General features: G+C 43.1%; 10 protein-coding genes across 13 annotated transcripts in view; 4 read left to right on the forward strand and 6 right to left on the reverse strand.

Annotated features, from left to right (window-relative positions):
• Positions 1–10,807, forward strand: part of LOC135339733 (triple specificity protein phosphatase PtpB-like) — an 87,886-nt gene extending 77,079 nt beyond the window's left edge. Inside the window, exons 1-5 of one of the 2 annotated variants that reach the window (XM_064535983.1) lie at positions 8,677–8,832; positions 9,445–9,601; positions 9,662–10,351; positions 10,413–10,537; positions 10,602–10,807. In XM_064535983.1, coding sequence (XP_064392053.1) covers positions 8,798–8,832; positions 9,445–9,601; positions 9,662–10,351; positions 10,413–10,537; positions 10,602–10,686 — 1,092 coding nt within the window. In that variant the 5' untranslated portion in view covers positions 8,677–8,797 and the 3' untranslated portion in view covers positions 10,687–10,807. Of the gene's footprint in view, positions 1–8,676; positions 8,833–9,444; positions 9,602–9,661; positions 10,352–10,412; positions 10,538–10,601 lie in introns of those variants that run through there. The other variant, XM_064535985.1, reaches the window with a different exon arrangement.
• Positions 1–22,614, reverse strand: part of LOC135339652 (serine/threonine-protein phosphatase 6 regulatory ankyrin repeat subunit B-like) — a gene marked incomplete in the record, with an annotated part of 1,209,744 nt that overhangs the window by 45,105 nt on the left and 1,142,025 nt on the right.
• LOC135339830 (protein LTO1 homolog) lies at positions 27–829 on the forward strand. Of its 2 annotated transcripts, none has more exons than XM_064536112.1 (4): positions 27–137; positions 271–453; positions 500–605; positions 663–829. In XM_064536112.1, exons 1-4 carry the CDS (start codon positions 76–78, stop codon positions 729–731), a joined length of 420 nt encoding a protein of 139 aa, XP_064392182.1. In that variant the 5' UTR covers positions 27–75; the 3' UTR covers positions 732–829. The 2 variants fall into 2 exon arrangements, with proteins under 2 accessions (XP_064392182.1, XP_064392183.1); XM_064536113.1 differs by having other exon boundaries at positions 30–137; positions 222–453.
• Positions 808–2,104, reverse strand: LOC135339738 (renalase-like). Its single transcript, XM_064535994.1, has 2 exons — positions 1,965–2,104; positions 808–1,828 (listed from the first exon to the last, which is right to left on the reverse strand). The coding sequence occupies exons 1-2, from the start codon at positions 2,073–2,075 to the stop codon at positions 893–895; spliced, it is 1,047 nt and encodes a 348-aa protein (XP_064392064.1). The 5' UTR covers positions 2,076–2,104; the 3' UTR covers positions 808–892.
• Positions 2,148–4,230, reverse strand: LOC135339783 (cell cycle checkpoint protein RAD1-like). The gene is given in 8 exon segments (XM_064536049.1): positions 2,148–2,296; positions 2,412–2,556; positions 2,618–2,682; positions 2,794–2,838; positions 2,841–3,042; positions 3,351–3,442; positions 3,810–3,968; positions 4,015–4,230. Coding segments are annotated over 8 exon segments (849 nt in total). The 5' UTR covers positions 4,126–4,230; the 3' UTR covers positions 2,148–2,266.
• LOC135339704 (uncharacterized) lies at positions 10,788–12,144 on the reverse strand. The gene has a single exon (XM_064535947.1). The coding sequence runs from the start codon at positions 12,108–12,110 to the stop codon at positions 10,788–10,790; it is 1,323 nt and encodes a 440-aa protein (XP_064392017.1). The 5' UTR covers positions 12,111–12,144.
• On the forward strand, positions 12,180–14,028 carry LOC135339732 (pseudouridylate synthase RPUSD4, mitochondrial-like). The gene is made up of 7 exons (XM_064535982.1): positions 12,180–12,585; positions 12,645–12,783; positions 12,975–13,070; positions 13,124–13,158; positions 13,213–13,271; positions 13,351–13,510; positions 13,751–14,028. The coding sequence occupies exons 1-7, from the start codon at positions 12,252–12,254 to the stop codon at positions 14,026–14,028; spliced, it is 1,101 nt and encodes a 366-aa protein (XP_064392052.1). The 5' UTR covers positions 12,180–12,251.
• Positions 14,015–16,520, reverse strand: LOC135339729 (uncharacterized). The gene is made up of 5 exons (XM_064535980.1): positions 16,122–16,520; positions 15,797–16,050; positions 15,167–15,515; positions 14,872–14,960; positions 14,015–14,299 (listed from the first exon to the last, which is right to left on the reverse strand). The coding sequence occupies exons 1-5, from the start codon at positions 16,384–16,386 to the stop codon at positions 14,153–14,155; spliced, it is 1,104 nt and encodes a 367-aa protein (XP_064392050.1). The 5' UTR covers positions 16,387–16,520; the 3' UTR covers positions 14,015–14,152.
• LOC135339734 (septin-1-like) lies at positions 16,591–21,052 on the forward strand. 2 transcript variants are annotated; one of them, XM_064535986.1, is made up of 11 exons: positions 16,591–16,768; positions 17,379–17,465; positions 17,794–17,917; positions 18,068–18,097; positions 18,181–18,315; positions 18,704–18,854; positions 19,110–19,163; positions 19,547–19,695; positions 20,303–20,395; positions 20,560–20,632; positions 20,751–21,052. In XM_064535986.1, exons 1-11 carry the CDS (start codon positions 16,672–16,674, stop codon positions 20,817–20,819), a joined length of 1,062 nt encoding a protein of 353 aa, XP_064392056.1. In that variant the 5' UTR covers positions 16,591–16,671; the 3' UTR covers positions 20,820–21,052. The 2 variants fall into 2 exon arrangements, with proteins under 2 accessions (XP_064392056.1, XP_064392057.1); XM_064535987.1 differs by lacking the exon at positions 18,068–18,097 and having other exon boundaries at positions 16,592–16,768.
• On the reverse strand, positions 21,053–22,610 carry LOC135339804 (meiotic nuclear division protein 1 homolog). Its single transcript, XM_064536079.1, has 6 exons — positions 22,485–22,610; positions 22,362–22,427; positions 22,237–22,294; positions 21,953–22,068; positions 21,471–21,738; positions 21,053–21,256 (listed from the first exon to the last, which is right to left on the reverse strand). The coding sequence occupies exons 1-6, from the start codon at positions 22,485–22,487 to the stop codon at positions 21,153–21,155; spliced, it is 615 nt and encodes a 204-aa protein (XP_064392149.1). The 5' UTR covers positions 22,488–22,610; the 3' UTR covers positions 21,053–21,152.

The raw sequence follows: 22,614 nt of genomic DNA on the forward strand, positions 1-22,614 counted from the left end.
CGACCCTTTCCCTAAAACTGTTGCAGCGCATAGAAATGACGATCCTTGCCAAATATTGTTATTGTTGGACTGAACATGGAGGAAGTTAAAGCTGATACTGAAGATCCTTTTGAGGCAGTGTTTCTTGCAGAAGACAGGTAAAGGTTCTCTACTCACTCCACTAGCATAGTCCTTGTAGCTTGTCACCTTATAGCTGCCACATTGACTGTACAAACATACAGAATAATGTGTAACTGTTCGCCCATCCCCGTGTATGTCCCGGTGGATCAGACTCTACAAGGAGGGATATGCTGAGGGATTAGCAGTGGGAAAGGAGCAAGGTCGTAACGATGGTTTCAGTACTGGCCGCAGCACAGGGAGAGAGCTAGGGGAAGAGCTGGGATACTACTTGGGATTTACAGAAACCATTCTGAGCACTGTGGTGAAGGAAGAAAAGAACGAGCGAAAGTTGAGGTACGATGACAGTTTCACCAGGGTTACTGCATACCGCTCTCTGTAGGTTACTGAATTCTCTACTGGAGTTGGTGAAGGACTTCCATCATTTAAACACTTCCTCGGCAGATTATCAGCTGAATCTCACTCGGGTCCGAGCCAAGTTCAGTCAGGTGACTTATAGACACTCGTACACACTACACTGTACATTAGCCCACTCCCTCATACAGGTGCTGTCTCTGCTGCAAGTCAGTCAATCACTACATCCACACAGACAAAGCTCTTCTCTGAATTTTTAGTCACTGGACATTGAGCTAGCTAACTGTTTACATGTTTACTCATTGTTTGTTCATTTGCATTTATACTCAACATAAATTTCATACTGTTTTAAAAAGTCTTTTGATAATTAAATGGAGTGGCTTGTTTGTACAATTTCAAAGAGAAAAGTTATACAAGATACCTATTGGGCAATGAACTCAGAGGTATGCATAGCTGCTCTAAGGCAGTTCTCAAAGTTAGAGCCTGAGAATGAATCACCAGTCGCCACAACTAGCGGGTCTTGTGACATCACCACAAAGTCATGTAATCCGGGGAATTTGTCTTGTACCTGTGAGTACCTCCAACGCAATAGATAAGAGTGGGACGATTGTGGTAGACCCGGCATCATCTCTCCCACCATCTCCAGCAGTTGACCCTTCACTTGATCCTTGTCAGTGTTCAATTGCTTGATGCCAAACGGTACACTAGTGTGTACTAATAGAGTAGCTCCAGGTGTTTCCGCTCCTCTCTTTAATTGGTCCCAGGACATGTATCGAATGACTGGGTGATCACAGTACTTGGCAGACCAAGGACTATCGAACATACCGGGGGAAGAGTGAACAGTCTCAGCGTTGTAGAATAATCCTAGAGCATAGCGAGACGAATACTTGACAGAGGAGAGATTACTAACAATATCTGTGGCTGCCCTTGATGATAATAGATTGCCCTGTAGTTGCAGCAGTTGTGGTGCTGGCAGTGTGAGTATAAGTCCATCGAATATTTCTTCAATGCCAGATTCAGCTGCACACAAGACACGTCCACCATTGATGCTTACAGATTTCAGACAACGCTTGAATTGAACGCTTGCTTTGGAGTGATCGAGAAAGTGTCTGCATATCGAGCTCATGCCTTTAGGAGCAACGTAATGCTTGTCATTGTGACTGTGTTTGCTGCCTTCAATCATGCCCTGGAATGGAGTTAATATGGATGCATCCAGGAGCTCCTTGTAGACGTCATTTTTGACTTTATTCTCCGATGTTTCTAGGCAACGTGTAAGGTATTGTGCACCCATGTCAACGTGTAATGATCGGTCGTTATCCGAGTAGGATGTTGTGAATCGACCTCCGCACCCACGAGCCTACATGAGGAATAGAAAATAAACACATGAGACACTACAATAGTTCTTAATCATAAATAAGGAAAGAAATTATATGCTGTCTTGTATATAATTATAGTTCTATGATTCAATGTATCTGCATCTGATCTGATCTGACCTTGTCCCAGACAGTGATGTTGGCTTGTACAGAGGATCTAGAGAGAAGTGAAGCAGTGAGGGATCCTGTCAGACCAGCTCCAACAATCAGTAGCTCCTTAGCTTTAGCCATTTTTAGTTAAGTCTTGCCACACCTCCATGTTGCAGCGGGGTGGGGCTCATTCAGCAATCAGTAGTACATGTACAATGTATATAATATTATTATGTACTATGTTGGTAAAACACATAACAGTGAAACAGAATAAAATAAGTGATTGGTATAATTATAATAGTTTGGTTAACAGCTTAGTTGGTGCTGTGCTTTTAAGAGTCCATGTCTTCATCAGGAACGCACTACAGGAGAGAGTACGAAAGTTGGTTAAACTTGTTGTTGTAGTTGATTATGACAGCATATAAATCCCTCCCTCCCATATAAACAGTACATTTCCAGTGACATTTAGCAACTCACTAGAAACTCCACAAAGCACACTTGCTTGTTCTCGGGTATAATCATACACTGCAATGAGAGGAAGCCCCTGTGATCAACTCTTAACGAGATCTTGGAGGCGTGACTGAGTGCCTTAGTGCAGGACCGAAGCAATGACAGCTTGTACCTACACGGAGGCAACAAAAAACAATTGAAAAATTGCCACAAAACAATTTTTGAGAGTCTACCTGTTGACCGTAGATTTCTGACATTCAAACACTTCAACCATTTCAGAATCCTTGGGATGGTCAATCTAATGAGAGTGTGTGGGAGGCATATTGTGATTGTGTGTGTGTGTGTGTGTGTGTGTGTGTGTGTGTGTGTGTGTGTGTGGGTGGGTGTGTGTGTGTGTGTGTGTGTGTACCTGTGTGGTTCCAGCATAGCCGAATGTAGTGAGTCTAAAGTGCGGGGTCTAAAGTGCGGGGGGTCAGGGGTCATCATCACCTCCACCACCTCACTGGTCATGTCTAATTCTGAGAAAGCCTCTCTCAGGCACTCGGCAGCCATGATCAGTTTGGCCACCACGTTAGCACTCACAAAGTCAAAGTCCAAAGTTTCCTCAGCGTCTTGTGTGGTAAGCTGACAGTCAGTGAGCACACCACCCTCCTCTAGCCTACACACACATAACACACACATCACACACATCACCCTCCTCTAGCCTACACACACATAACACACGCATCACACATCACACACACACATCACCCTCCTCTAGCCTACGCACACATAACACACACATCACACATCACACACACACATCACCCTACTCTAGCCTACACACACATAACACACATCACACACACATCACCCTTCTCTAGCCTACACACACATAACACACACATCACACATCACACACACATCACCCTCCTCTAGCCTACACACACACATCACATCCATGGATTGTATTGAAGCATAACTCACAACAAGGAAAGAGGATGACCTTTACCAGCATAGGACATCTTGAGAGCTGTGTGTGCATCCGGAGCCGTCGGTCCGAATATACTCAGACACTCCTGAGCCATGATACAATAATTATAACAACATGACACTTTTTATACCCTAAGCACTGACATTACCTAGTACTCAGTAGCCATAATTTTTTATATACTACGGGCACCATATTGAAGCACTACCAAACAGCTACTATAAAATGCTTTTAGCTTACGTTCCTAATACAAGTGATGGCCTCTCAAAGCTTTTGAAATTGAACATTCCTAACTCAAATTATGGACAGTTAAAATTAGCTCTGAAAACATGTTCATAAAAACACCCACGTACCTATAGCCCACACTTTCTGTCACAATAAGTGCCCGAAAGCAATCACTGAGGCACAAACAAAAACCCATGCGATAAGAACGCACAAGGTAATTGGTTACTCACAATGAGTGCAGAGAGACTGATGACAAACACTGAGGGATAGTCGGGGGAGTACTGGAACTGGCGGAACAGAGACGACTGTATGAAGGCACTCGCTTGTACACACTTGGCCTGCTCCACCGTCATCTTGAGGCCATTACTGCTAATGAAACAAGTGGCCTTCTACAGAAAGTGTTGCATGGATTTTTCTTTATACAGTCGTACGTACCTCTCTGAAGCTGATGGCTTTGAGAATGGATGCAAGGACTCGTGAGTTGTCCATCCTAGCCACCAGCAGACAATCATTGTCATCTTGAGAGGGCTGAGAAACCAGAGCCATTTCTTGCTAGATCATGACATAGCTAGCTACGTGCATAGAAAGAAGTGCTTCAGCAGTTAGCTCAGCCATGCATATTTCGTTCCAGTTAATGCACACCTTAAAGGTAACAAAGGTGAAAGTACAAAGGACATGACATCCTACGGGCATCGCCGCCCTCCCTGAAGTAGGGTCTGGAAATCTCTGCTGGAAGTCAAGCCTATCTACAGTTTTGTTCTGGCGTGTCTGTCATACAGAAGTGCTATGGAGTTAACTATCTCTGAGAGAGCGAAGAGTTTTATTGCTGTCATTGCAGAAGATGGTGGATCAATTGCTTACGACCAGTGGGCAAGCAGCTATGAAGTTGATGTAAATTCTATGAACTACTCTGGATACAGTAGTGTTGTTCAAAAATGGCAGAGCTTTCATATTAATGTTGGAAAAAAGCACAAAATTCTTGATACAGGATGCGGAACTGGCCTAGCTGGTGAATTGCTTTTAAATTCTATATCAACTCCACAAGCAATTCAGCTTTATGGTGGTGACATTAGCACCGAGATGTTGAAGATAGCAAAATCGAAAGGAATTTACACCGAGCTGCAAGTCATCAACCTGAAAGAGGAACTGCCATACGAAGCCAATAGTTTTGACAGTGTTATCTGTGCTGGTGTGTTTGGGGTCGGACATTGTGGCTCGGAATGTTTGCCAAACATCCTCCGTGTTCTCAAGCCGGGCTGTTTCTTCATTGCAACAGTTAACGAAAAAGTGTTCGACCTCACGACAGCTGAAGAATGGAAAAAGCAGATAGCAACATGCAACTGTGAACTGTTAGAGAACACTAAAATACCGTACCTAGATTATGCAACAGCTTTTGTTCTTGTTGTTCGTAAATTGATTCAGAACTAATAACATTGATCCTTAAAATAAATATTTGGTTGTTGATCTAGTCTTTGAAATCTGTTTTAGCATCAGTGCCACGTAGCCTTTGTGTCTATTTTTCATCAGTGACCTACAGTGAGTAGAATGTACTGGATAGGATGATAATTTTTATGACTGATTACTTGCATCTCAAGATCAAACATTTATGATAGGATTTGACTCACTACAAGTACCGTCACAGGAGTACATTCATGTACTCCTGGTACCGTACATGATTTGGACTTTGTAGTTTGGGAAATTTCTAACGCCATGCTTTGAAAAGGTCATTTCAAACCAAATTATTAAAACCTATATGAACAGTGGACATTGAAAAGCTAGTACACTATTATGTGTCCGTTTTTGGCTGCAAGACATAGGTTCTAGTGGAAAGCTGGACCTGATTATCAGGTCCAGCTTTCCACTTCCACTTCGGCACTAGAACCTATGATACATCAAACTAAAAAAACATTTGCAATGTGAACGTTGCTAGGACTGCCAGGAAAAGAAAAGCGCGAAAAAGCGAAGAAACAAGAAATTCGGCGAGTGCATAACTCCAATCCGTTACAACTTCATTCACATGTACTGTTTCAATTTTTTGTTCGTTTTGTGCTTTTCCTGCCTGGCCAACCCTTCATCATAAAATTATAGTGAATTTTTTGCAAGCTATATAATGTTTGTGATGTTTTCCCTTACAGTGTTGAGCAAACATGCAAGTGTTGGATGTGTGGGTGGATGATTGTGAATTCAGTTATTTCGCGGTTCATTTTTACCCAACTTGTATTTTGATTCTAAAATCATTATCAACAGTAGGCCACTCGGCTGTACATGTTCATGGCGTTGTAACGGATTGGAGTTATGCACTCGCCGAATTTCTTGTTTCTTCGCTTTTTCGCGCTTTTCTTTTCCTGGCAATCCTAGCAACGTTCACATTGCAAATGTTTTTTTAGTTTGATTCCCTTTCTTTTTCAGTACAGCAGTATTTTTATACTCTTCAATAATGAAATGTGAAATGCCTAAGAGGAATGTCAAGAAGCAAGAGAAGTTCAAGAAGAGAAGAGAAGACAGGCCATGCAGACTGGAATATAATTATGAACACATAATTCTTATTACAGTGTTCATTTATCTATGTATGTTAAATACTAGAGTGTATACTTCAAAGTGCAAAAGCATGGAGGCCTATGGTAGATCTAGCCAGTAGCATACCTGAGTTGAGAATGGAGAGAAGTTGGAGAAAAGGACTAGGGACTGTTTGTGTACCGATCGATGTCACAGCCGGTTAACCAGCCACGCCCATCTCATAAGTTGCCATGTGCGTTGCTGTGTCAGTCATTTAAAGATGGCGGAATTGCGTAGGTAAGAAAAGTGGAGCCTGAGAGGTCATCTGCCTCTTGGAAGCGGACGCAATTCTGAGAAAAACGCCCATGGTCCGGGTTCTAGTCGACTAGAGGCTGTATCTAGAATCTTCTGAACATGTCGGTACAAGGAGGAAATGCTTTCCAAGAATGTTACTTACTTACTAACTTACTTACTTACTTACTTAGTCAGTCAGACAAAACGCGGTGAAATATGAAAATAGTGCAATTTTTCAAATATCAATAGTAATGCATGAGAATATTCATTGACTATAATTTCACACATTTAGACAGATAAAAGGCTAACTAAGCTATCTGTCAACTCAGTTTCTTGCTGTGGTCCTTCCCTGCAGAAATACAGCAGTCTAAACACGAGTCAAAATTTGTGCAATAATTGAAAACACACACAACTGCACTGTCAATCCTATGTACAACCTACTGGTTGTACTAATGTAGTAATAGGCTAGACTCGCTGGCCACTCCCATCATCACTATCTTGAGGATTGGGACTGGTCAACTGCCAATCTGCGAGTTGTTCTCATTACCGAAATCGGTAATGACCAATCACAGTGCAGAAGCACTGTCATGTGACATATTTCGCCCACATAATTTGTTGTAGTTGGGCTGGGTCTTATGTTGTATTAGATAAACCACGGGACATAACCCACATTCACCTGATAGTTACGCAACTTTAGTCAACCGCACAAACCACAAAATGATGTCATACAACTAATTAAAATTCCACAAGAACAACTCGCAGATTGGCAGTTGACCAGTCCCAATCCTCAAGATAGTGATGATGGGAGTGGCCAGCGAGTCTAGTAATAGGCTGGGTGGCTTTTGATCGTGACAGAGGGTTGGGTACACTCTTGTCAGGCCCATTACTATGAATGTGGGGAGTGAAATTAGCTAAGCCTAAGGTCAGTCAAGTGGTTCGATCCTTCACTGGCCTCCCCTGAAGATACGGCGGATGATTAGCGCATGCGCATGTATAACCTAATTGTTTCTTAGAAAAAAATCGGCCTGGGAACAGCTTTGATATTAGCCTCGATCCCAGCCCCTCTCAATTGAGAGCGGCCTGGAATCGAGGCTACTTTGATATAGTCTCATGAATCAGCCGCCGTTCCTTTGGAACCACCAAAGGTCGGACATCACTTGAACTTTCACTAATTATGACCTTTTAATGACATTCCAGGCCAAATTGCTTTTCGTTTTTGTTGGCTCAGCAGTAGCGTCTACTGTACTTCTGCTTTTTTTTTTTTGGGGGGGGGGGGAAGAAGCCCCTTAAATAATTATACACATGTGAAGCAATAGAAATATAAAAAATAAATAAATTGAGAGGAATGGAATTATGATTTAAACAGTTCAGTTTATGTCTATCTCGGCTGTGACCAGGTCAATAGAGGGCGGAGTTTTGGAAGCATGTCCAATACTTGAACGAGCACCTCTAATGCATTGAATAGCTGATCGGAGAAGAGAGAAGGTAAGGCGGCAGCGGAGCCAGGCCAGGGTGGTTGAGTATGATTGCTCCCATTTGTCAGCAAGACACGCGGATAACCTTTTGTAAAAAGTAGTGGCTTCCGTGGCCAAGCCTCCAGTGGCAGACAATACAAGTGGAGTGAATGACGAGTGTTCTACTTCTCTCACTCTCTGTTCATATGCCCTCTTTTTGATGTACCGTATATCTTCTAATTTATCGGACACTTCTAATTACCCGGACACTCTTTTGGGCAATTTTCGTTGTTCTAATACAACGGACACTCCAGTACTTTAATATTACATTTATTCTAAATATCCGGACAATATCTTGAAAGTTGAGTTACCATTCATAGACGGCAAGTAAGACTTGGAGTGCTGCAGTTAGATAGCTTTGAGTAGCTAGTTTTAGATAGTTAGTGCAACTATTCAGTCGTAACTTGTTCTATTAAACTTAGCTAGCTCGCATGCAGCTGCTTGCTTGTTCTAATTATTCCGGACACTTCGCATGCTCTATAAAAATCTGTTCCAATTATACCCGGACAATTTCCAAAATAATTATTTTTTGCTGTCCGATAAATTAGAAGATATACGGTACTTCTGCTAGTCTCTATTTTAGCCGCCCTCTAAAAGTTGGGCGGCCTAATCGCGAGTCTATGTTATAGAGGGCGACTGATTCATGAGACAATATTTATGCACGGTTTCTGTCGCTGATTCTGTTGACAACTAGTTGTGTTTGGTGTCTGTGATGATTACTGGACCTAACCCTATCAGCACATAATACCCATACTAGCTAGATCTGCCTAGATCCAGTCATGTTCTACTGCTGAGTCAGCAAAAACGAAAAGCAATTTGGCCTGGAATGTCATTAAAAAAAAGGTCATAATTAGTGAAAGTTCAAGTGATGTCCGACCTCCTCTGCCACAGTACCAAGGAACGGCGGCTGATTCATGAGACTAGCTTTGATAAAGGGTCATTCGTATACGTACATCAGGGGCGTAGCCAGACTTTTGAGACAGGGGTTTCTACAGAAAAATCAGCGGCGCGATAGCGGCGCGAAATTTTTGTGGCCACGCCCACTTCCGGTACCACACCCTCTTGATTGGGGCACACCTACTGTTATTGACTATTGTTCATGACTTTTTTACATGTTTGTGACAAGCTAGCTAGCTATAGACGTAACATACTAGGCATGCAGGTGCCAATTGTGTATTGCTAGTCTAGCTGAGCAACAATTAAATGTCATTTACCTGAGAGGTTTCATGTGGCTGAGATTGTTCTAAACTTGTACACTTCCTGAATAAAGTTGTGCTTAGAGCTGAGTCTGAGAATACTGGAGCATTCAGGATTGATACTAGATCTAGAACTTAAGTCTTGGTCTTCTTTGTTTGAGGTAGCTAGCTAGCTGAGACTAACTTAGCTGAGACAAAGCCAAAGTGAAACGCTTCACGGTGCTGCTCTGATTATTGATTTGCAGCCACGTGTGAAAAGATGGGCAGGGCTGCATGATTTCAATTATAGGGAGCCCTGCCCAATTTTCTCAGCAGCTCCTGGGGGGGTTTCTGGGCAACCAGGAAACAATGGTAGCTACGCCCCTGTACATGACTAGAACTATGGAGTCGTTGTTGACAGTTTTGAGTGGATTGGCACCCTTTGCTTTAGTGTTTGGCCTCATAGGAGTGTTAGTGGCAGTCGTACTGGGTGTAAGGTTTGACAGGAGACAGCAGAAGAAGATATGGAAAGTCAAAAATGAGGTAAAATCACACCTAAACACCTAATTATTTACAGCTTGTCAGTCGTATTAAACCCCACAGGAGTGTCCTGGAGCAAATGAGGTCTTCCCTAATTTGCCCAACTTCAGACAGTGTGGTGGTGGTGGGCTTGTCACAGCCGACGGCCGCAAGGTTCGAGAAGGAAGGCTCTTCAGATCATCTCGTACTGACTTCCTGACGGCCGCTGAGAAGACACACTTTAGAGAGCTGGGAATTAAGTCGATTATCGACCTGAGACATATCGATGAGTACCGTAAGGCCAACGGAGCCAAATTGTTGGACAATATCTACCCTGTGTGTGTTATGAAGAAAGGAAAGGTTAAAGTCTTCCGTAGCAAGAGCTCTGCTGACTCGGCACCTTTTGGACAGCGCTATCTTATCAATATGATGACCTTGGACTTCATTTTCAATATTTTACGAAAAGTCAACATTTTAATTCGATACTCTTCACTGCTGATGCTGATTGTTGACAAGGCATTTGATGTTCACCTCTTCATGCGATTCTACAACTGGAAGATTCTCAACACAAGAACAATGCATGATCAATATGTCGACTTGCTGGAGTTTAGCAAATCTGCTGTAGCTGATATTCTACAGATTATAATCGACAAGTCTCCTGCGCTGGTGCACTGTGCTCACGGGAAGGATAGGACGGGGGTGGTGGTTGCTATGATACTCGGCTGTTTGGGAGTGAGTGACGAGGACATTGCTCAGGACTATGCCATGTCTTACGTAAGTTTGTCAATTTTGACTAACTATTAGTACAATACGTTACTGACCCTCTCTCCTACAGGCTGGACTGGGTCCCATACGACAACGGCTGCATCAGGAGACCTGTGGTCGCTATGGTTTCAAGGAGGCGTTCACCGGAGCAGATGCTGAGACAATGAGACTAGTTCTCAAAGAGATTAGGAAACGGTATTAGTTTTAAATTGTGGGGATAGTTGTAGTTATTGTTCTCTCTCTGTGTGTGTCTGTACAGGTATGGGAGTGTGGCTGGCTACCTGGAGGCTGCTGGGTTTGGTGCCAACAAACAGGAAACTCTTAGAAACATTCTGCTAGAATAGTGTGTGTGTGTGTGTGTTGATTGTGAATCTGATTTTTTGGCACAATTTTGTTTTGTATTTTCAATGTAAGAGTGATATATACTGCACATAATATTTATAGGCTATTTTTTGGTCTTGTTTAGCTGGTGACCAATCCAGTAGGTGTGTAGTGTGTCCATCATTAGTCCGTCCTGAGTCTTCACCTCACCGCGGTGGCGCAGAATGAAAGCGTCAAATGTAGAGGCAGGAGACCCAACAAATTTATCTGCTCTTTCACAAATACACTGTTCATGAATTCCTAAGAAGTCCATTCGCAATGATTCTCGTGTTTTAGTGAAGTTGAATTCTCTGAAGTTGGTGGAAAAATGAAGCTTGAAACCGGCTTCAAGAAATGGTTGAAACCATTCAATGTTCACATCATTTGTGGCTACATAAACTGGAGCAGATTTAGAGAAATTTCTTTGTATCATTTGGTCTATCCAAAATGCTGGGGCTAATTTTCTGGCCATGTGATCAATTCTACGAACTTGTATTGCATTGTATTTATAGAATCCTCCGAGTTTAGCAGCAACCTTTTCCACAGTTGACCAGACCTCACTATTGTAATGTACATAGTTGACAACCAAATTCTGAGCAGCTAATGCTTTTTCGTAAGTCGAAAATCGAATGTGAATACCAAACAAAGTACCTTTCTCAAAGTACAGCATCTCAGATGGATCCTCATCCAAATCAGTCACATAGCGTACAAGAGGTGAGTTTGTCCTCTCCCCACGAGTTTGTTCTTTAGGGCATTTCTCTCTCCACACTTTCCCAAGTGAAGAAAACTTTTGCTGAGTGAAGAGTGCAACCTCCTCAGTATGCTCTGGCACCCTGTCCATCCAATAGCCCCATCCCCCACTGTGGCAGATATTCCTCCAAGTATTGTGAGAGAAATCGGACAAAAACTGAGGGTGTGTCGTTGTTACTTCAACCACTGGTGTCCCCTTCCTCATTAAGTTTAGATCCATAAACATTGAGAGTGGTAGTAGATCTTCCTGTTGCATCAGATTGTAGCTAACATAGCCGTGGTGTATGTGATGCCCAGCTTTAATTTTGTTGCCAAGTGCATGAGGAGCAAGGGGATGCACAACTAATGTACGTTTGAGTAAATTTGCAAGAACCAGAGCATTCTCGAGAGCAATCCTCTGATTGTTCCAGCCATTGCCAGGTGGCTGGTATGACAGATATCTTTGAGGGTTTGATTGTAAGTTCTGCAGCTTTTTGTGGGCGTTTCTTGTTTGCTGTTCTTGGGGGTGGGTAGATTGTTCCACTGTGTTCAGGTTGCACTCACATCTAGTGAAGTTTATATCCACTCCTCTGAGAAACAGCCCTGCTGCCATGAAAAATGCCAGCAACGAAAGGATCGCTAAAACTTTAACTTGTCCCTTCATCTTCATCTCATGCATGCTCAGTGTTCTCTTGCAGAGCTTGAGCCCCTCCCCCCTGGTCATCCTGTTTTGTTTTGATCTCCACGTGGCTGGCTAGATCAAAGATATATCTTTGCAGAGGCAAGAGTATACCACTATTGATAGAGGTAAACTGAAGACATGAATTATTCAGCTCCTCTTCTCCTCAGGAGCAGATGTGTCCACCATCAAGCTGTGTGGAGCAAAGCAAGACCTCTATTCAGAGAAGAGACCTCACCAAATCAGAGGCAAAGAAACTCAGCAGGTTCAAGCGCTAGCGTTGAAAAATCAAGCAAGAAACACTCAAAGTTTGATTTCAAAAACAAGAAGCTGGTTCGGAACAAACCCAATGACAAAGCTGCAGATGAAGGAGGTGTACTAGATAAATCAAATATGAATATAAGAAAGCGATTTCGAAAAACTGATGTAGAAATCAATGAAGTGACAGCTGAGAAGATGGTCCTGTATAAAGATCGTGAGTTGTGCTGTGATACTACAGCAATCCACTCACTACATGGTGCCCCCATTCTCCAGGAGACATTATAGCCCTGAACAAGCCCAGTGGTATAGCCGTCCACAGTGGCCCCAAGATGAAGAATGACTTGTCTCATTACCTACATTACTGGCAGGAGAGTGGGCATGAACTACCTGAGCTGGCACATCGCCTTGACAAGTGAGCGGTGTGTGCTTCATTAGTCATAGTCATACCAACTTAACAAGGATTATTTAAGTCCCTTTTTCTTTCAACCTCATTTATCATTGTGATACTGCATGCACTGACAATTCACTTTTCTTTCCAAACATGCCTCTGAAGTGTTATGTTTGAAGACAGAGTGAGATGTATGATGTGTTTTTTTCCCCCAGAGACACGTCAGGAGTGCTCCTGCTGACTCGCCATACTGACGCTGCTCGGAGACTGGCTCAGCTGTTCAAAGAGCGAGGGATTGTCAAAAAGTATTGGTAAGAGCTGACTTCATCTCATTGACTGACTATGTGAGTATTTATAATTACAGGACAATCACTTTTGGAGTTCCAGACCATTTGGAAGGTAGTGCAATTATTGTTATTCTTAAGGTGCATCTTCTTAGATTCTTTTTCTCAGGTGTGATTCAGATTCCATTGTCTACTAGAAACATTGCAGCTAACGGGAACATGACTAGGGTATGTTATACTCATGTCTCCCTGTACATTGCCTCTGACTGTGTGTTTTAATTACCCATTATTATCATATTATTGTCAGGTAGTGCTACGAGTGGATAAGATGGCCGCCCACAACCCCTCAACTGTGGGGAAGACGTTACCAGGAGGAGTCGCTATGGCCGAGACTGAGTACTCTGTGCTCAGTGTGTGCTCTCTGGCTCCAAAGAGATGTTGTCTCATGGAGGTCACTCCTGTCACAGGTACAGCATGTAATATCTATGTGTCAGCATGAACCTTGGTAACCTGGTGGTTTGATCCGTTTACTGAGTAGCCAATGCAGTGTTTGTATACTAAATAACTGTACCAGTCTATACACATCTCATTAAAGGTTAACCAGTAAGTATGGTAATTAGCTACACCCACTTTTGTACTCTCTATTACTATAAGAACTGTTCCATTATTTTGTTGCAGAATTATGAAACCACGTCTATCTCATACAGGATTCAAGCACCAGATACGAGTTCACTTAGCGGACGGTCTGACGTGTCCCATCCTAGGAGACCACAAGTTTGCCGGCCCAGTCCTCAGAGCCTCTCCTAACCTCAAGAAGAGAGTGGAGGCCATCAGTAAGACCAGTCACCTGCACCTTCATGCTAGGGAGATAGTGATTCCCGGGTACCTGGCGTCAACGGGGAAGCCCCTAGTCATTAAGGCTCCACTCCCAGGATATTTCATAAAGACTTCGAAAGAACAAGGATTGCATGTAAATGTGTCATAACAAGTATTTACTGTCATTCGAATCATTCGAATCAATTCGCACATGTATTGATTCAATAAAAAAAAAGTATTGCACAAACAAAATTGTCAAAACGTCAACAACCTAATAATTATAGTCTATTAATCTATTGAGAGTTCGAGAATTGGTTGAAGATGTTGGGTGTGTGAGGAAGGAGTGAGGGGGCGGGGCCAGGGGGGTCTTGACTGTGGTGCTTCTTTTTCTTCTTTTCTCTCTTTTCTCCCTTCTCCCTTTTTCGTTTCTCCTTTTTAACCTGTGAAACAAGAGGAACATACTATTATACGTGTATGGGTTGAGTAAGTAGAGACAGAGTACCCAGAATGAAGGCTAAGTGGTATAGAGCTGCTGCAATTGAAAATCGAAAATGACATGCTCGTATTTCAACTAATGGCCTCATAATTTAATATAAGACACAAAGAATACGTCAAAGAGATAGCAAGGGCTTATAAAGAGAAGAGGGCTGCAATTCACAAGCTACCCTATGTAATTATCATAACTTCATATCAGAGGCAGGATATCTACTATATAAAATAGAATCCAGTTAGTGTGCAAAAGACAAGCATTCCGCACACATGGAGATGAAGTTTAAGTTGCATGCCCTCTTCTCTTTATAAGCCCTTGGAGATACGGTGTAGCGGGTCTATTTTGAGGGTATAAACTTTTGTGGAATAGCAGCCGTTTTGCAGCATGTATGCATGTGATATTATCATGGGTTATGGTAGATGCTTGATCATCAAAAACCACAAACATTTATACCCTCGAAATATACCCGCTAGCTAAGGCCTTTAACTTAACCATAATTACAAAAGCAGATGTTGTACATACCTTTTTTGGTTTCTTGCCAGGGAAGGTAGACACTCTAGAGTCCACGATATTACCGCCAGGACCAGGGATGAGCTGGGCGGAGGCACTCACTACATATGCAGAGGAGAGGGGAGGAGGAGAGATAGAGATCATTATACAGTGTACAACTACACTAGAAACAACTATACGAAAAATACGAAAATTTCCATCATACAAAAGTAACCCGCTATACGGTAAGTAATACGTGCTGCATTGAAAGGAATATGCAGGCAGCTCCACCCTAAGGACATGGCAGATATTTTAGCACTCGACTCACTGGGATTGGTCACCATAGGTGCACAAGCAGCTGCTGCAAGTATGTCCTTGGCAGGTAGGTGTTGTTTGATCATACCCCCGACTGAGGTGTCCCCTCCGGACATGTAGCTACTGTGAGAGTGTGATAATGTGTGGGGTGGAGCATGTGCTATGTGTGGGGAGATTGATGACATGTCTTGCTTGATAAACGAGTAAGCGTCCGGAGGAACTTTAAACTTTGAAGATGGCATCCCACTGGCTAGTTCTCCACCGTCCCCTCCCTTGTCTAGGTTCTTGTGTTTATGCTTCCTCTTCTTGTGGTGGGGCTTGGCCTCGACTGAGGGAGGGTCCATACGATACATCTCAGGGAGCTGCATAGAGAGGAGAGAGAGCATAGCTATCACATAATTATGTTTGTTTTGACTGGAATTCTACCGGTGCATTATCACAAACGGAGGCGGAATTACTGAAATTTCAACTACATTAGGACTAATACATAGAGGACACTGCACACAAATACGCTATATTATACTATACTTGAAATGCCGAATGGAACTGTAGTATTAACTATGGTGGAAAATACAAGTAATGGGGCTATCTTCCCACAGTGTGCTGTATTGCAGTCATGTGATAGGGAGTATTGAGCACTCACCGGTCCAGGCAGCAGTCGAAATCCAAGCAGAGCCTGCCCAGAAAGAGGGGAAAATTCTTTCCCCCCAATAGTCCTCTGTTCCAGTAGCTGTCTCAGCATTGTGTCTGGCATTCGATCAAACTCTCCGGGTATGTGAGGTAGGAAAGAACTGAGTGTGTCTTTGACCTGTTGGGAGTCCAAGTCTTTGAAAGAGCCCTCGAGATTGTTGAGGGAGACCTTGTTGCTATTCTCCAGTTCTCCTTCAATCGGTGGATCTGTGGGGAAACAGTTGCCATACTCAACCTCAACCAAACCCCCGTAAAGCTAGTGTGATGTCAAAACTCACCTGATGCATTTTGTGATGTCTTGCAGAGGTACAGGTTGGCTTTAGGTATCGATCGTTGTGGTCTCATTGGCTGCATGACGACAGACTGGGTAGCACTGGGTAGGGACTGTAAGGATGTAGCTGGTAGAGTGGTGGGCTGACTCATAGCACTCGAAGTGAACACTCCACCTCCTGTCGACATCACAACCTGTTGCATTGAGCCCATGGGCATCAGAGTGGGCCTGAAGAGTGGCCTGTTCATTCTCTGTCCAGAGTTGGGGTTCATGGTGACCAGGATCTCTCTCTTGAGCTCTACAAATCCACACTAGCTATCTCTCATCACATAGAGTCAGACTGTATTTATCAGGGGGGGTTGATTTGAGAATTTTCTACTTTAATATTACTTTCCTTTAAAGCGAAAGAGAAAGTCAAAGCTCAAGGTTCATGGTCCAAGTTTATAACTTTACACCCAGTTTCGCTTAATAAGCGGTAAACAAAGGTCAAAGGTTAATTGGGCTACTCCCATTCTCGAGTTTCTGTATTGTGTCTGCTCGAAGACTTCATTAACAAGATGACTGATGCTAGCCAGCTCGGTTTCGCCAACCTGCCATTCTTGGCACACAGAAAATCAGTGAAGAAAGGATTCGAGTTCACTCTGATGGTTGTAGGTAAGTTGGGAAGCTTGACAAAATAATACTTTAATATAAAATAATTGTGGTACCATTGTGATTGACTAGAATTAACAGTAGCTAATGTTGTAGAGGTTATCAGTATTGTGCACGTGAGGTCGTGCTTGTCCACAGGGGTGGGCAAACGAGCATTTATTGAGAGTGCATGAAGACTGTTATCAGATCAGAGCGACCACACCTAGCTTTTAGTGATGTGTTTGTGTGGAATGTGGTGGGAGTGTGTGTGGAGGTATTCTCAACTGAGCAGCTAGTGTTGTGTGGTTATAATACCCGTACTCATGTCAGTAACTTGTTATTGGGACAACCTGACAATATTATGGTACATGTATACTACTGACATCGTACTGTTGCTAATGGCTGTAATTTGGTACGTAGGTCTTAATTGTTATCAAAAGAGCTTTTTAATATCTCAGAACACAAAACATTTGGCTGCTTGCCTAAAGCAGTGAGTACCATGGTCCACTGATATTCACGTACTGTACACACACACACACACACACACACACACACACACACACACACACACACACACACACACACACACACACACACACACACACCCATTATCCATGTATTCACACTTATACAGGAGAGTCTGGACTAGGCAAGTCCACTCTCGTGCAGTCACTCTTTCTCACCAACTTCTTTGGCAACAAGAACAACCCTCCGGCCATTGGTGAGCTCCATGGAGATTATCAGAGTTGCGTGGTGATAGCACCATATAGTTGAATGTGAAAACATTCATTTTATCTTAACGGGGAGTAATCCCACTGGTTATGGTGTTGACATTTTTTTGTAATACAACTGTAAGTAAGGTGATAGACCCCCCCCCCATGTGCAGTGTGTCAGTAATGCTTAAAGACCTCCCCCGCATGTACACGTACAGTGTGTCAACGTTGCTTAAAGACCTCCCCCTCATATACTGTGTGTGCTTGAAAGATTACCCCCCCCCCTCATGTACTGTGCATGCTTGAATGATCCCCTCCTCCCTTTTCCTCTTACAGAGCGTATCAGTCAGACTGTAAGCATTGATGCCACCACTGTGGATATTGAGGAGAAGGGTGTCAAGCTGAGGCTGACTGTTGTCGATACTCCAGGCTTTGGGGACGCCGTCAACAACACTCAATGGTGAGTGTACTGTAGCCTATACATTGTATAGCAGCCAGTTTATTGAGCAATTAAAAGCTGTGTTAATTAGTACGCACTTGGTACTGTATTAAACAATTACACATACCAGCAATTGGCAATTATGTACGTGAACTTGTGTAACCAATGCAGCCAGTTACAGCAAGGAACTCTGTGCAACAAGTCAGTGCATTGAATAACATTGCCCTTATAATAATTATTTCAGCCATTCAGTGTACGTTTACCACTGTCCCTCACACTTGTAGTTGGCAGCCAGTGATAGACTATGTAAATGAGAAGTACGAGCAATATCTGAGGGACGAGAGTGGTCTAAACAGGAGGAACATCGAGGATCATCGCGTCCACTGCTGCCTCTACTTCATCAACCCAATAGGACATGGGTACGTTCATAGCTGACAAAAGCAGTAGCCTTGTATAGTTTTTTTTCTAAAATTCCAACGTTTTGGTAGTTATCTTTGTAATTTGAGTTTAGAATGCCCAATTTCAAAACTAATAGATGCATTCAGTAGCTCTCGTAATAACCTTTCTAATGGTGTGCTCAGATACAATTTCTGTGATTAGTCGAAATCCAGCAATTTCTACAAAAGCAAAGGCCTTGCACTTTTTTCTAAATCTCAGCTGTTTTTGAGAGCCCAATTTGTGTTCAGATTTTCCAATTTCAAAACTAATTGATGCATTCAGTAGCTCTCATAGTGACCTTACCAATGATGTGTTTATATGCAAGTTCTGTGAATAGCTCATGTGATGCGTACACACACTCCCCCGCAGACTAAAGCCACTGGACATAGAGTTCATGAAGCAGCTTCACCACTTGGTCAACATCATCCCAGTGATTGCCAAGGCCGACACTCTGACAGCTCCTGAGCTCAAGAAGCTCAAGCTTAGGGTTATGCAGGAGATTCGTGACAACGGGATCCAGGTTTGTCACGTATATCTGCATCCCTAGCAATGGTTGATGATAGGTACAGCTTTGTTATACATGTAGGTACAGCCTAAATAAAAGGCATTTAATGCCTTTTGTTTTTTCAACTGATTTGGCAGCTATCTTTGAAAGCCTGTAATTTTTGTTTGGATTGTCCGCATTATAATTATGACATTCATTCTTGCTTATCTGTGTTAGGACAAGCTTTCATTTGGTAGTGTAGTCACATGACACTGTTGTCTGATATTACAGGTGTACACTGGAGAGGGGGATGACGATGATGAGGCAGAGTTCAGAGAACTGAGGGTGAGCCATGGCTAGTAAATGTGAATTTCTATGCTTACATTATTATTATTTTGTGAACTGGTTAACTGCATTAGGTCATTTTGTAATTTTTTGTAATCACAGTCTATACCGTATAGCGGGTAATTTTCGTGGGCAAGCTGACCTCCACGAAATTTTAACGTAGGCATGGCTTACCGGAACGTATGAATGCAGTGCAGGCAACGAGACTAAACGAAATTTTTACTCACGAAAACCACCGTTTTCCAGATAAACGAATTTTTTACCCCACGAAAATTACCCGCTATACGATAGTTGTGTATTTATCACGCACACACACACACACACACACACACACACGCACACGCACACACACACACACACGCACACACACACACGCACGACAGGAGTCGATGCCATTTTCGATTGTAGGCAGCAACACACTGCTGGAGGTCAACGGGAAGAGGGTGCGTGGGCGGCTGTATCCATGGGGTGTGGTCGAGGTGGAGAACAAGGACCACTGTGACTTTGTCAAACTCAGGAACATGCTCATCAGGTAAGAGCACATGTCATACGGTGGTAGGCTCTTCACTTCAGAGGCTTGCACGTACGTAGATAAGGTTGTCACCACTAATTACCGTATAGCGCGAAATTTTCGAGGCACTTATATTTCGTGGATTGGCCTCTAAAAGCCATTTCGTTGCACAATGTTCGCGGAATGACTGCTTACCGGAAGCCACGCCTTTAGATCTTGCACGTTATAGCAGGTAAAGAACGATTTTCGTGGACTTAATTTTCGTGTAGGATTGCTAACCCACGAAATCCACGAAAATTTCGCGCTATACGGTATAATGTCTACCTATACAGTGTCATTATTCAGGGCTGCATTGAGGGGGAGCGAGGGGGGTAATTCGCCACCCCTGGGCACAGTTTCGCCCCCCCTAGGATCTGGCAGATTCATTTGTACTGCTATAATTCTGATGACTTCGCCCCTCCTACATTTTTAAATTGCCTAATTCGCCCCCTTTGATCCAAAATCCTGGATGCAGCCCTGTAATATTAGTGATATGCCTCAGCCACAACACTCCCAAAGAAACCTACCACACATGGTCTATCTAATACTTGTATTGCTGTGATTAGAGTTGCTCTGTTTGTGTGCACAGAACTCACATGCAAGATCTCAAGGACTATACTCAGGACATGCATTATGAGAACTTCAGAAAGAAGAAGCTGATAGAGGGATCTCCCGGTCATCAGTGAGTGAACCCATTTGTGACACTCACACACACACTCACCACACACACACACACACACACACACACACACACACACACACACACACACACACACACACACACACACACACACACACACACACACACTCACTCACTCTCTCACTACGCACACACACACACGGCAGTTCGATGGCAAACGTGGTGACAGCTGCAGTGTCTGGAGGACCGGACAAAACCATGGTAGCCAAAGAGCGAGAGGTCAGTTGATATGCAGTACAGTACTTGATAGCTCACAACAAGTGTATACTTTACAAGTGAATAAAATAAATGATTGCATGCTGCTTCTGTGTTACTAACCCTCCCCCCCCCCTCCTAGATGGATGAGCTGCGTCGACAGATGGCCATGTTGCAAGCACAGCTGGCAGCTCAGCAGAACACCGTATAACCAAACCACCGTGTGCCTTCTACATGTACGTGTGGACATTACTTGATAGCTAGAGTCTTAAACTGAGTTATAATTATTCTAATAGTCTAGTACTACAACTGTAGTAGAATTTAGTCTTTTTTTCATTCATTACAGTCATGTATTTCATACGTGGTAATTTTTTATACAAATTGCTGACTGTGCTATTGCTGTTAATTCATGCAACTTTGGTTATTAGAATTAATTAAGAGAAACACTTTAATATGATTATTCAGCATGAGTATATATAATCATGGTTATACATGACACAAGATGAGTTAGGGATGGGTGATAATGGAATGATGAATACATAGTTTACACGTAGTCCAGATCCTCTGGGATATCAAATTGTTTGTTTATGGCCTTTTCTTCCATTCCAAATCGTTTATTGCACCAAGTCTTCACTCCAAACACATTATCTGCATGCAGGAGGGGAGAGTCAAAACTCACAAACACACGCACGCACACCCACGCACACACACACACACACACACACACACACACACACATTGCGTAAACAACTGCAAAAGCTACAGACAAAATAATAATACATCAGACAAACGTGAGGGATACAACTGAGACAGACTCTACCTAAACAAAATTGGTATCATTATTTATATTGAGTGTACTCACCGGTCCACCTGTTGGCTGCTTCCTTAGCAACAGCAGTCTCTCCTCGGAGCTCCTTTATCCTCTCCGGATCACACGTTCTGTGGCTCTCCAACTCTGCCGCTAACTGCTTCTTCTCTTCCTTTCCTGCCTCCAGTTGTTTGAGGAGCTGTGTCCGCTCGTCTGACTCCTCCCTCCCCACCTGTGCCTCAGCTATCTTGTCAGTGAGGACAGATCTCTTGGTTTCTAAATCACTCAATTGCTTCTCGAGGTCCTCAAGACGTTGCATACGCTGTGTAACAGGAGGGGGTGGGGTTTATACCGTATAATGGGTCATTTTCATATGGTGGACATTTTAGATAATTATTGTAGAGTATCATCCGAAAATTAAAACCGCGAAGTTATGGTTCCACGTCACCATTCTGAGCTGTGCAAATTTACAAGTTAGTTCATACGAACATTTGGACAACAATAATTACCAGAGTTGTAGATGGGTGTGGTCTCACCTTATTGACAGCTTTGCTGGGGAAGGACCAGAAGTAGTTGGATATGCCGACTCTGTCAGTGTCCACTAGTCCGTCGTCAATCAGACTGTGCACTATATCCTTCACTACCATCGAGTCTGAGGCAACAAAGAGGGAGAGGATGTGATGGAGGCAACAAAGAAAAAGAGAGAGATGAGGTAATAGAGGCAACAAAAAGGGAGAGATGATGGAGGAAGCAAAGAGGGAGAGGATGCAACGATGACGGATAATTATTATGCACAATGTCATACACATGTCATACGTACTTATTCCTTTCTCTTTGTGCCCCAGCTTCTCGAGCTCTTTAAGTTGAAACACATCTTTCTACAAGAACAATACACGAATAATAAAATATACCACACCTGCACCATGCACCCCCAGCCCCGCTCACCCTCTCAAAGAAGAGCGCCATCATTCTGGTTCTCTTCTCCTCCAAGCTGAGACCTCTTCTCTTGGACTGGGGGAGAATAAGATATAATTATTAAGTCAATGCTAGTCTCAGATAGTCGCTCACCATTATGCCTAATGGTTGGTTGCTTTAGCAGAAGAGAAGGGGACTAGACTGTAGACTTGTTAAGCGTTACACAAGGGTATCAGTTGCAATGCAGAGGAGTTTGTGTATTGGGAAAGGGTAGTTCAGTCAA

Source organism: Halichondria panicea, chromosome 8 (genome assembly GCF_963675165.1).
Source record: "Halichondria panicea chromosome 8, odHalPani1.1, whole genome shotgun sequence".
Classification (NCBI taxonomy): Eukaryota; Metazoa; Porifera; class Demospongiae; order Suberitida; family Halichondriidae; genus Halichondria; species Halichondria panicea.

What these genes read in the sequence shown, in the direction of transcription:
- LOC135339830 (XM_064536112.1), top strand. Translation starts at nt 76, where the DNA reads ATGGAGGAAGTTAAAGCTGATACTGAAGATCCTTTTGAGGCAGTGTTT. An exon ending in AAGAACGAGCGAAAGTTGAG is followed by an intron (nt 454 to 499) that starts GTACGATGACAG and finishes CGCTCTCTGTAG; the next exon opens with GTTACTGAATTCTCTACTGG. An exon ending in TCCGAGCCAAGTTCAGTCAG is followed by an intron (nt 606 to 662) that starts GTGACTTATAGA and finishes TCCCTCATACAG; the next exon opens with GTGCTGTCTCTGCTGCAAGT.
- LOC135339738 (XM_064535994.1), bottom strand. Translation starts at nt 2,075, where the DNA reads ATGGCTAAAGCTAAGGAGCTACTGATTGTTGGAGCTGGTCTGACAGGA. An exon ending in ACATCACTGTCTGGGACAAG is followed by an intron (nt 1,829 to 1,964) that starts GTCAGATCAGAT and finishes TTCCTCATGTAG; the next exon opens with GCTCGTGGGTGCGGAGGTCG.
- LOC135339704 (XM_064535947.1), bottom strand. Translation starts at nt 12,110, where the DNA reads ATGCATGAGATGAAGATGAAGGGACAAGTTAAAGTTTTAGCGATCCTT.
- LOC135339732 (XM_064535982.1), top strand. Translation starts at nt 12,252, where the DNA reads ATGAATTATTCAGCTCCTCTTCTCCTCAGGAGCAGATGTGTCCACCAT. An exon ending in GATGGTCCTGTATAAAGATC is followed by an intron (nt 12,586 to 12,644) that starts GTGAGTTGTGCT and finishes CCCATTCTCCAG; the next exon opens with GAGACATTATAGCCCTGAAC. An exon ending in CTAACGGGAACATGACTAGG is followed by an intron (nt 13,272 to 13,350) that starts GTATGTTATACT and finishes TATTATTGTCAG; the next exon opens with GTAGTGCTACGAGTGGATAA.
- LOC135339729 (XM_064535980.1), bottom strand. Translation starts at nt 16,386, where the DNA reads ATGAACCCCAACTCTGGACAGAGAATGAACAGGCCACTCTTCAGGCCC. An exon ending in GACATCACAAAATGCATCAG is followed by an intron (nt 16,051 to 16,121) that starts GTGAGTTTTGAC and finishes GTTTCCCCACAG; the next exon opens with ATCCACCGATTGAAGGAGAA. An exon ending in ACCTATGGTGACCAATCCCA is followed by an intron (nt 14,961 to 15,166) that starts GTGAGTCGAGTG and finishes CTGCATATGTAG; the next exon opens with TGAGTGCCTCCGCCCAGCTC.
- LOC135339734 (XM_064535986.1), top strand. Translation starts at nt 16,672, where the DNA reads ATGACTGATGCTAGCCAGCTCGGTTTCGCCAACCTGCCATTCTTGGCA. An exon ending in CAGAGTTCAGAGAACTGAGG is followed by an intron (nt 19,164 to 19,546) that starts GTGAGCCATGGC and finishes CACGCACGACAG; the next exon opens with GAGTCGATGCCATTTTCGAT. An exon ending in GAGGGATCTCCCGGTCATCA is followed by an intron (nt 20,396 to 20,559) that starts GTGAGTGAACCC and finishes CACACACGGCAG; the next exon opens with TTCGATGGCAAACGTGGTGA.
- LOC135339804 (XM_064536079.1), bottom strand. An exon ending in CCAGCAAAGCTGTCAATAAG is followed by an intron (nt 21,739 to 21,952) that starts GTGAGACCACAC and finishes CCTGTTACACAG; the next exon opens with CGTATGCAACGTCTTGAGGA. An exon ending in AGCAGCCAACAGGTGGACCG is followed by an intron (nt 21,257 to 21,470) that starts GTGAGTACACTC and finishes TCCTGCATGCAG; the next exon opens with ATAATGTGTTTGGAGTGAAG.